The 12,018-nt window shown below is 48.0% G+C and overlaps 1 protein-coding gene across 2 annotated transcripts; it reads left to right on the top strand.

The window, feature by feature from the left end:
- The first annotated feature begins 475 nt into the window (after positions 1-475).
- Positions 476-11,724, top strand: Znf641 (zinc finger protein 641). Of its 2 annotated transcripts, none has more exons than XM_029469433.2 (6): positions 476-575; positions 2,835-3,043; positions 3,693-3,784; positions 5,694-5,823; positions 6,486-6,599; positions 7,663-11,724. In XM_029469433.2, the coding sequence occupies exons 2-6, from the start codon at positions 2,860-2,862 to the stop codon at positions 8,406-8,408; spliced, it is 1,266 nt and encodes a 421-aa protein (XP_029325293.1). In that variant the 5' UTR covers positions 476-575; positions 2,835-2,859; the 3' UTR covers positions 8,409-11,724. The 2 variants fall into 2 exon arrangements, with proteins under 2 accessions (XP_029325293.1, XP_021039839.1); XM_021184180.3 differs by having other exon boundaries at positions 502-575; positions 5,736-5,823.
- Positions 11,725-12,018: the final 294 nt, after the last annotated feature.

The following is a 12,018-nucleotide window of genomic DNA, read 5'->3' on the forward strand; positions in this document are numbered from 1 at the left end:
GAAATCTGTCGCAAGTCACATTTGTAATATGTAAAACTAACACACTCAACCTAATGTAGCTTCGATATTACGTTTTTTTAAAATCAAGTCGTCTAAATGTGCAGTGCACACTTGTAGCCCATGTCTCTTCAGGTCTGAAGGCAATGCAGCAAGCATCATTGCCCACTTCACACAGCACCATCTTGTTGGAGCCAACGTGAAGGAAGGCATCATTAGAAGCCCACTGTCCAGTCGGGTTTGGCAGTCTGTCTGTCGGGAGGGCTAGTCCTAGGGGAGGGTTCCAGCCCTCTTGTACTCCCACCCCCGCCCCCACCCTACCGCCAGGCGCCGTGGGAGGTCGCAGGCGGTGGGCGGGGCCCCGGGAGCAGAAAAGCCCGTGGGCTGCGGCGACAGGAGTGTGGGTCCAGCGGTCCTCTCCGCCCGCGCCCGCCCCCGCCCGCACCACGGAGCCCCGGAAGCGGCGGGATTTCCTGTGCCCGCCCCGCGCCGGCCCTGTCGCCTGTCGCTTGCTGTGCGGGCCCGCGGGCTCGGCCGGCCGCTCCGGGCGGGAGGCAACGCCAAGGGGCCGAGCCGGGGTGAGTGGGGCTGGGGTGCGGGCGGGCGTGGAGGAGGGCACCAGCCTGGCCGTGGGGACGGTGGCGTCGGTGTCGCATGCCTGGTCCCGCCGCTGTCACTTGCGTGGGCGTCCCCGCAGCACCTTTCTGTCACTTGGTATAGCTCCTGCTCGCGGGAACCTGTTTTCTGGTCCCACTTAGCCAGTTCCAGAATCTTCTGAAATCTGACCCTCCCCGGGGTGCTGAGTCTGACTCTGAAGAAACCTTATTCTGCTGTGGGCTCGGGGCCCGAGGTGCCACACCCGCGGTGGCAGGGCCACTGAGCCACTCTTCGTCCCTGTGCCCTTGGGCCACTCTTTGATACTAAGGCCCTGTCTCTGTCCAGAAGAACTCGCTGAAAAAAAAAAACAAAAACAAAAACAAAAAAAACCCCAAAACCTTCAGCAGGTGCCCTGCCTCCCAGATACATAAGCAGGCAACAGAAATGAAAGCCCAAGAACCCAGGCTCCAGCAGACTTGGGATCATCGTGAACTAGGGGCAAGGAAAGATAGAAGACAGGTTAAGGTGGGAGCCCAGGTGCTGGCCCTGCCAGGAGCATCCTAGGAAATGCAGGCAGGTGACAGTGATCCATGCCATCCTTTGCTCCGGGTTCCCCCTAACATTTCCACAGGTTTTCTGTCATCCAGCTGGCCCAGTGCGCTCTGCAGAATCAGGCCAGGGTGCATCCCTGAGGCCCCAAAGCCATCTTTGAGCTTTATTGACAGAAGAGGAATTTGTTCTTTCTGTACATTGTAACTGGCCTGGGGTCTGCTGTAGCCTTTCCCAGCCTCCTGGGTTCCTGCAGATGTTACTGGATGATCCTGTGAGCTAAAATAGCCCCTGAGATTCTCTATATGAGTACCCTGTCACTGTCTTCAGACACACCAGAAGAGGGCATCGGATTCCATTACAGATGGTTGAGCCACCATGTGGTTGCTGGGAATTGAACTCAGGACCTCTGGAAGAGCAGTTAGTGCTCTTAACCATTGTGCCATCTCTCCAGCCTGCCCCTGAAATTCTGACTTGTTCTAGGGAGATTATTGGTCACTCGGTCTACATAGAAAGGGAATAAAAATGACAGACATGGATTGCCACGCAGTAAGTTGTTCCACAGTTGTTATCAAATGGGACCTGTCTTGTTCTAGGATTGTTGTGGACTCTAGAAAACAAACAGAATCAAACAAATTTTGATTATAGCCCAAATCTTTCCTGTGATCAAAACCACTTATTCTGTTTGATACATAGACATATTTACAGGTGGCCTGACTGGCCGACCATCTGTTGCTTGTCAAGCCCAAACTATGTCTGTTGGTTTAGCTTTTCCAGAAGCTGGGTTTCCTGCCCCTTTCTTGATTCGAATCTCTTCCCGTGAACAAACACTGGCTTCCCCATACCGTTCTTGAAGTTGGATATATTCTTTGTAAGGCGCTGTGACCGGTGCCTGTCACACACTTCAGCCCTCAGGGCTGCTTATTCCCTCTCATGCTGTATTAGTAATGCCACCTTGCAGCCTCCCAGGGTTTCTCCGCATGCTGACCTTTCCATGATCTCCTTTAAACCTCGGCTTCTCACTGACCTGCAGTTCCAGCTCCCTGTCAAGGCTGCGTTGAGTGCTTACAGTTTGCTTTTATAGCTGTCTAAGTTAGGGGTCTTTCTGCTGGGTTTTTATCAGTTCTCATTTCCTACATAAGTGTGACAGATCATGGGTCCCTTCACTGAGACTTTTCTTAAGGGAGGGCTATCTGGTTCAGCTCGAGAGAGACAGCAGGTACTAATGACAGGTCACCCCCCCTCGGGTGGGACTTCTACATCAGTTGATGAAAATGTAATGTGAGGCATAGAATCTCCAGGTATGATAGCATCCATCTTTGTTGAGTGGATTCGTTCTTGTGTTCTCAACGAATTCGCTGCGCCTTGAGAGATTGTGATACAGTGGAAACCCTCTGGATCTTCAGGATTGGACTAATTGTGTTTTAAAGTGAAGTTTCTTGCAGCCCTGGGGGAAGGTCTGTTGATAGCATGAGGCCTTCGAAATAACAGGGACTTGACTGTGTGGCGCCTGTCAGTTCCTGAGCTCCTCTTGGAAAGCTTGGCTCACACCATGCTTGGTAAGCTCGTCTTCCATGGGGCTCCTTGGACCATTTCCTGTCCTTAGCCTTAAGAGCTGTTCTCTGAAGCTTCCTTGGGCATATCATCTTCATCCATGATAGAAGAGTGCATCACTTCCTGACTTGTTCCAGGTCACAGTGTGTGCTTGCTGCAGACATGCTTTCAGAGCAGGCTGTAGGCCTGGGCACAGGATGGGAGCCAATGAATGCACAGCTGGATGCGGCAGAACCCCAGTCAGAAAGAGGAACCCGGGAAGTGGGCCCGTGGAGAACAGCACCAAGGCCGCTGGAGCACCTTCACTGTGGTCTTGAAGACGAGCCACTGTCCCTTCAGGAGAAGGGTGAGAGCACATGGGGGGTCAGGGAGGGGTTGGAAGCACTAGAGGTCTTCTAATCTCTGCTCCAAAAGAGGCATTAAAAATTCCTAACCTGACTAGGTACAGTGGCTCAAACTTGTAATCACATTTCTTGGAGGATTGCCATGAGTTTCAGGCCAGCCTGGGCTACAGAGCATGGCCCTGTCTCAAACAACAATAGTTAATTTTTAACTGCCACCAACTGAAGTATGTACCAGATACCAGGTTCAGTCTGTTTACCCTGGGCCCTGCTGTCCAGAGGTCCTGCATCTTCCAGACTATGTGCAGAGGCTTTTTTTTTCTCACACAGTCCTCATTCCTCCAACAGGCAAGCATGTCATTAATGGTGTTGAATGTGGGAGACCCAGGAAGTCCTGGGAGACTCATTACTGTTGGAGACCACAGTCAGTAACATATATGTCACATGATGAGCATCAATCAGTACCATCCAACCTAAAGCCAGTCTTCACTCAATGTCCCCAGATCCTTGCAGAACTGTTTGAGTGGAGGCCTCTACATCTCTATATATGTGTTTGAGTTTTACCAGTGAGCACGGGTGGAGAAGATAAATAACAAGTGCATCCTGGGAAAGATGGGTGGCTCATCTCTGATGGTTCCTCTCTCCCCTCACCAGCAACTTCTGCTCCCTGGGTTCCGGCCGTTCCCCAGGAGGGGAACACTGGAGACTGGGAAATGGCAGCCGCACTTCTTGCAGCCGGATCCCAGGTAAGCTGTACTCCCCCTGTTCTCTCCCAAGGTTGGTGTCATTGCCCTTCCACAGCTCGGGCATCATCCCACTGGCTTGTTAGTTCCCGTGAACACTAAAGTGTGCCTCGAATGGAATCGATTCTGTTTAAGGGATGTGTAATGTTTTTCTATTGGGTGATTGTGTTATCTGTTGGATGAGAGTGGGGATTTCAGAATAACCAGTTGATTCTTTTAGAAAGAAAATCTGAAATCAGGCATGGTGGTACCTGCTTGTAATTCCAGTTTCTGGGGAGGCTGAGGTAGGAGTGTGGCTTGAGTCCAAGAATTTTGGGACAGTCTGGGTGGCACAGTGAGACTTTATCTCAGAAAGAAAGGAAGAAAGAAAGAAAGAAAGAAAGAAAGAAAGAAAGAAAGAAAGAAAGAGAGAGAGAGAGAGAGAGAGAAAGAAAGAGAGAAAAAGGGGAAGAAGAAAATGGAAAGAGAAAGAGAGAAAAAAGGGGAAGAAGGAAATGGAAAGAGAGAGAGAAGAAAGAAGGAAAGAGAAAGAACGGAAAGAAGGAAGGAAGAAAGAGAGAGAGAGAGAAAGAAAGAAAGAAAGAAAGAAAGAAAGAAAGAAAGAAAGAAGGAAAGAGAAGAGAAAGAGAAAGAGAGGGAAAGGAAGAGAAAGAAGGAAGGAAAGAAAAAAGAAAGAAGGAAGGAAAGGTAAAGAAAGAAAAGAGAGAGAAAGAAAGGGGAAGAAGGAAAGGGAAAGAGAGAAAGAGAAAGAAAGAGAAAAGAAAGAAACATAGGGAAAGAAAGACAGAAAGAGAGAAGAGAAAGAAAGAAAGAAAGAAAGAAAGAAAGAAAGAAAGAAAGAAAGAAAGAGGAAGGAAAGGGAAAGAAAGAAAGAGAAAGAAAGAAAGAAGACAAAGAACGAGAGGGAAAGAAAGAGAGAAAGAAAGAAGGAAGGGAAGGAAGGAAGGAGGAAGAAAGAAAGAAAGAAAGAAAGAAAGAAAGAAAGAAAGAAAGAAAGAAAGAAAGAAAGAGGAAGAAGGAGAAAAGGAAAGAAAAGAAAAGAAAAGAAAAGAAAAGAAAAGAAAAGAAAAGAAAAGAAAAGAAAAGAAAAGAAAAGGACAGAAAAAATGTCCTGGAAAAGGTAACAAAAGAGGGGCCAAGGAATGCCTGGAGGAGCATCAAGTAGACTGGGTGGTGTAGATTGTGGAGCTTTTAGGAGAGAGAAGAGAAGAAAAAACTATGCAAAGATCTGGAAAGAGGATGCAAGTGGAGAGAGCAGCCGTGGAGAGAGAGCAGCGTTGGCAGTGGTGACATTTCAGGACGCTTACTATGTGTAAGCCTTCCTGTGCACTTTATACATACTAAGTCCTGTAAGAACAACTCAGTCACTCCATCCCATTGCAAGAACATTGGCGCAGAGAAAGATGGAGGCATTTGGATAACGCCACTCATGCAGTAGCCGCTTGCCTCCAAACTATGAGCTTACCCACAATGCTTTAGCACCGAAGAGACAACATCGGCGTGCTCAGGAGGTGGGCATGTTTTGTTTATATCATGTTGTGTTGACAGAGAAGGGAAGGTCAAGTGGAGGAAGGAGACTGTGGTACAGTCTACAAGAAAGACTAAGGCAGGTAAGAAGAGACGCAGGAGACACCTGTAGTTAAGCCAGAGACCCGTTGAGTCTGACTTCTCATGGTCTCGCTCAGGAAACTCCTCTAGTCACTTTTCCCATATTCACTCCTCGGCCTCATCTCTTTTTCTCTTTCACAAAGCTACGGGCCTTGCCTAGTGCTTTGTTAACCTGCTAGGGTTGTTGTTTTTTTTCCGGGGGGTCCTTTCTTGCCCTCTTTCCTCGTCCACCTCAGCCCTTCATAGTGAGGTCGTGTTTCCCGTCAGAGCAGATGCTAACAGACATCCGCCTGTCTTGTTTCAGGGCCTAGTAACTATCAAGGATGTGTCCTTGTGCTTCTCTCAGGAGGAGTGGCGGAGCCTGGACCCCTCGCAGACAGACTTTTATGGAGAATATGTCATGCAGGAAAACTGTGGGATCGTCGTCTCTCTGAGTAAGCAGGATCTTATGTGCCCTGGAGGGATGGGGCTGCCCCCTTCTGGGTGTTGGAAATTGCCTGCTGAGGAGACTTTGGCAAGGGCTCTGTCTAAGCAACAAGGAAAGATGTTGGTGCTAAGCCCTAAAGGGTTGAAGTGAGGGATCTCTTTGTAAATAATGCTAAATTGTGGAGTGGAAACTTAAGGCTCATCTTGGTTGGGAATTTGAGTCTCCTTACACAGCCGAGAAAGGGCCACTTGGAGCTGGGTCCTGGAAACTGGAGCATCGCCCTGGGGAAGGTGAGGGTTATACCAGTCAGACTTAACAGTGTTAAGGTAAAGTTGGAAGCAGAAAGGATGTGGCCAGAGGGTTTGAAGGAAGAGAACTGGCTCACTGGGAGAGAGCTTGTGGTTTTCTAGGAAAAGGAAGAGGGACTTGACTGGGAGACATGACTGGAGGCTTGTGTCTGGCTTTTTTATCCTGTCATCCCAACGAGGAATCTAGGAAGCAGTTTTGTCCATTAATACAGAATTATTGAACTAACCTGGGGTGTGTGTGTGTGTGTGTGTGTGTGTGTGTGTATGTGTGTGTGTGTATGTGTGTGTGTATGTGTGTATGTGTGTGTGTGTGTGTGTGTGTGTATGTGTGTATGTGTGTGTCCCCTTTTCTCCTGGACAGGGTTTCCCATCCCCAAATTGGATATGCTTTCTCAGCAAGAGGGAGGAGAAGACCAATGGGCCCCTGGCCCCCAGGATGTAGAAGGAAGGGACATCCTGAAGGTCACATATACAGGTAAGGACCTGGAAATACTCTCAAAAGTGTCATCTTTATATGTCCCTAACCAGAAAGTTTTTGTTTTCTAAAAGCAAGCCTGGGTGCAGAAGGTGTGGAAGTCAGGCTGTGCGGGTTTGACCTGTAGCCCATACCTGTGAGAACTTGTATCTAAGTTATTACAGTTAAATGTGTTAACACCCGGGAGCAGCAGACGAGTGTCAAGCACACTCGACAAGAGCTGACACTGGCAGTCAGCATCCAAGTCACCATAGAGATGTCTTCCAGATCTATCCAATGAGGCTGACAGCTACTAGCGGTGACTGCAGCTCACACCTCACTCTCATTCCATGTGGAAGTGTGAAGATGGCGTCTAGTAGTGATGAACAGTAGTAAATAGTGTTAAGAAAATAATGTTGGAAAATAGATATTAGGTTGAGCATTTATCACTTGCTGCTGCGTGCTTACCAAGAGCAGATATGGTTATCTTAAGGAGTTCAGCCCTAACACACATACACACACACATACATATACATACACACACACATACACACCCAACACAAACACACACTCACTCACTCATGCACACTCACATACACACACACACTCACCCACTCATGCACACTCACATACACACACACACATATACCCACACACATACACACACATATATACACACACATAACTTTCACATACACACACACCCCAACACACACACACACATACATATACATACATACATACACACACTCACTCACTCATGCACACTCACATACACACACACACACATATACCCACACACATACACACACATAACTTTCACATACACACACACCCCAACACACACACACACCCCAACACACACACACACAGACACAGAAAGAAGAAATGAAGACTTTAAAAAGTAAGGTGTCTCAGATAAAAACTAGGCTTTTGAAGATCTCTGCAGTTGCTATGCTCTCCTGGGTTTTCCTAGCCCCTCTGGGCTAACATTTGGCATCAGGCAATGTTCCCTGGGACTTAGGTGCTGGGATCCGATCTTTGGACTCTCCTTTTACAGAGCTGCATTCTTCCCTCCCCATAGGAGACGGAGGTGAACCCCAGGGTGATACTCCCGAGCTAGAGGTGGAACCTCCCAGAACATTATCCAGTGTGTCTGGGGATACTGCTCTCTGGAACCCGGGGCAGGGTCCAAGCTGGGAGTCCTCGCCCAGGAACTCCACAGGAATGCTCCTAAGCCCACGTTTCCTTCAGGAGGACACCTTCTCTCACCATCTACATAGAACAGACACAGGCTCTCTCTTAAAACCACATACGTGCCCTCAATGTGGGAAACAGTTTGTGTGGGGCTCCCACCTTGCCCGACATCAGCAAACCCACACTGGAGAGAGGCCCTACAGTTGCCTCAAGTGTGAGAAAAGCTTTGGGCGAAGGCACCACCTGATCAGGCACCAGAAAACCCATCTGCATGACAAGCCAAGTAGGTGCTCTGAGTGTGGCAAGAGTTTCCGATGCAGCTCGCACCTGGCCAGCCACCAGAGAGTGCACACAGACAGCAAGTCCTGCAAGGGCCAAGACTTTGGAGAGAGTCTTGGGGCTCAGCGCGTGCCTCCAGTGCCAAAGTGCCATGTGTGCACTGAATGTGGGAAGAGCTTTGGCCGGAGGCACCACCTGGTGAGACACTGGCTGACCCACACGGGGGAGAAGCCCTTCCATTGCCCTCGCTGTGAGAAGAGCTTTGGCCGCAAGCACCACCTAGACAGGCACCTGCTGACCCACCAGGGACAGAGTCCTGGGAGCAGCTGGGACAGAAGGACATCTGCCTTTTGAAACCTGTCTCTTCTGTAGCCATGGTCATATCTGTCAGCCGGTGCTACCAGCAGCCACTGCCAGAGCTGCCCCTCTCCTGTACCCTGAGGGCCGGAGTATTTCTCACCATTTCTGTGAGACAACGTGGGAAAAGAGTTCTCTGGGCAAAATTGTGGGAAATGGTGCAAAGTTTGTATGTGTGAGGCTATTTGTGCTGAACCTACTCTCAAGAGAACCAGCAGTGATAGTTGATGTCCATTCTCATTGGTTGGAGTCCATGTGGTACCAGTTCCTAAGAATTTACTCTACACAGAGAGAAAGTGAAAGCGGCTGATAGTATATCAAGGGCTCTGAGAATCCCCACAGCCAATATCTATTCATGTAATGTTTCCTAAATTTGTTTGACTCCAAGATCTACTTCAAATACCACAGAATGGGTGACTCCATGAAGTACTGGGCTAAGATGAAAGGAAGAAACAGGAAAGAGATGGTGATCAGGCATTTGAGCCTGAGAGCAAGGGGCCAGACACTCTCATGTGGGTCTGCCTCCTCTCTTCCTCTTCTCTCTCCTACTGTGATCACATGCATTTTACTCCTCCCTCTGAAAAGTATAGAGTGAGCTTTCACTCCCAGTTCATAGTCCCTCATCCTGTATACACACACACACACACACATACACGTTCAACATGCACATACCACACACAATCACATGGATGCACATGCACACACATGCACACATGCTACACACACACACACACACACACACACACACGTTCAACATGCACATACCACACACAACCACATGGATGCACATGCACACATGCTACATACATACACACACACGTTCAACATGCACATACCACACACAACCACATGGATGTACATGCACACACATGCACACATGCTACACACACACACACACACACACACACACGTTCAACATGCACATACCACACACAACCACATGGATGCACATGCACACATGCTACATACATACACACACACACACACACACACATGTTCAACATGCACATACCACACACAACCACATGGATGCACATGCACACACATGCACACATGCTACACACACACACACACACACACACACACACACACACACACGTTCAACATGCACATACCACACACAACCACATGGATGCACATGCACTCACATGCACACATGCTACACACACACACACACACACACACACACACACACACACACAGCTGAGAGATCAGGTTACAGAGCTAAAGAGTGAACTTTGTTTCCCAAGTAATCGAAGCCCACACAGAAGGAAAAACTATCCCCTTGAACGGAGCTTTCTCTTGTCTGTGTTTTTGTGTCCATGTGTGTACGTGTGCAGGGTCTTTGAAGACAGCATGCTCAGTGCAAACTGTACAAGTTAGGTTTTCTAGGAATTGTGTTCTAGGGATAAGGGTCGTGGGGACGGTATGAGTTTTGGTTTTGTTTAAGCGTATTCTGAGTGGTACAGGGAGTCGGAGTGGGATGGGGTAACAATGGCTTGAGTTGTGTACAAAGTTTTCCTTGGTATTTCTGGGATGTAGACAGTTGTGGATTTGTATATCTAAGTCTGAATCCCTGGGAGGAAATTCCCTTCCCCTACAGAGACGGAAAGGGACAGTGACTTTTGGTTGTTGTTGACCTCGAGCAATGTGATGGTGGTTCGTGCTGCGTGGGGCTCTGTCTTGCTTTCTTTCACGTGCTCAAAATATCAGGACAGGGGTCACAGCCCTGGGAGTTAGTTACTCTCGTCATCCTAGTTTGGCTTTCATCAAAGGGAAGAATGGTTGCTGAGCCTCTCATTCTCCCAGGAAAAAGAACTGGAGGAGAAAAGACTGTTGCTTACCTCGCCGACCTGAGGCTACTGAGCTTCCTGCAGGTGTTCCTCCTGCCTCTGTAAAGGGCTTCTCACTGAAGGCTCTTGTCTCTGAGGTTAGCGCCTGCACCAGGGTTCAGACAGATGCCCCATTCCTGTCAGTTCAGAGTTTTCACTGTTTTTTCTTTTTGGTGACTGTGTTAATACACGTCTTACAACTTAACCTCTATTTAAGAGAAGTTTGGAGTCAGGGAGGAACAGAAGCAAAGAATGTAAGGGCGGGTGTCTTCAAGGCTCACGCATGCGCTGCTGCTTCTCCTTGAGATATTTATTTCTCGAACACTGTTAGAATTAGCCAGAGAAGACGCAGGAGGAAGTGACTTTCAGCCATCTAGTTAATGAGTGCTCTGCTTGGGAAAAGCTGGGTGAATCAGGGCCCTTGGCTGGAGAGGAATGGAAACAGTTATTCTGCTGACTGGGCATTTTGGTTAAATTGAGCAGCCCAGCCTCCAACCTCTTTCTGCAGCTGCTCAGAATAGCCTCCCTTCTTGAGCTAGAATGCATTCTCTTGCTTGTGTCCTGATGAATCAAGCAAAAAAAAAAGGGGGGGGCAGCCTTGCAAGCAGGCCTTAGCCTCCCAGGATTGGAATCGTTCTAGAATCAATGTGATGAGAATGAGAAAACTCTCCCACTTTAATACACATATTTACGATAAAGTCAGTTCTGTGCAAAGCGATCCCTTGGGAATCCGATAGAAACCAGAATTTGCAGGAAAGTAGACATTTACAACTCACTCACTTGCATATGCATTGGACAAGTGGACTCAGAGCCTGCCCTTGGCATCTCCAAAGGAGAGGAACAATTGCTGTTGGTGTCTCTCTCACATCTTTAATCCCAGCTTCAGGGAGGCAGAGAGAGATGGTTTCTGTGCTCTGGATGAGCCAAGGCAATGTAATGAGATCCTGTCTCAAAACAAAACAAAACAAAACAAAACAAAACAAAACGAACAAAACATAAGGGATGTATCCTTCCTGACTGGTTGTTGTGTAGATGACACTTGTATCAAGAACTACAAGGCAAGATACATCAAGTATTTTAAGGACTTAAATACTAGAAGGCACCAGGAGATGAGGACAGAGCCAGGCTTGCAATGGCTAAGGCACTGCTTAGACTGACTGTGCCCTGTTCTTAGGAAACGCCAACGTGCTCATGGCTCAGCTCACAAAGCTGGCTTTAAACGCTTGTGGGTGTTATGTTCCTACCTATCAGACCATACCTCTCAATAACAGTGTAACCTCCAGCCTTTATCTACTTTAGTAATTGCGGGGATAGAAAGTGAGCCCCCAAAGGGTAGGTGCGGTTACAGCATCCAACTGAAAGGCAGCACAGAGTTTAAGGGCTTTTTTTTTTTTCAAAAGGAACAGTCCTTTGGCTCATTTCTGATGTAACATTATCTTGTCTACCTCGGTCCAATACAACGCCTTTGGACAAATAATAAAACGAGCAGCAGCCATTAAATGAGTGAATGGGTCTGATTCTTCACATAGCCTCAAATTTTCACCTCCTCAACTCTTGGGTCTCATGAGCACACTCTCTAAGACCCTTACATTTTAATTTTATGTGTATGAGTGTTTTGCTTGAGTGTATGTATATGCACCACATATGTGTGTCTGATGCTCTCAGAGGTCAGAAGTGGGCAATGAATTTCTGTGAGCTGTTTGTATCTACCGTGTGGGTGCTGGTCCAGGTCCTCTGCAAGATCAACAAGTGCTCTTAAAGGCAGAGCCATCTTT

The sequence above is a fragment of the Mus caroli genome, unplaced genomic scaffold (genome assembly GCF_978045245.1).
Source record: "Mus caroli unplaced genomic scaffold, Mus_caroli_1 scaffold_16, whole genome shotgun sequence".
NCBI classification, from domain to species: Eukaryota; Metazoa; Chordata; class Mammalia; order Rodentia; family Muridae; genus Mus; species Mus caroli.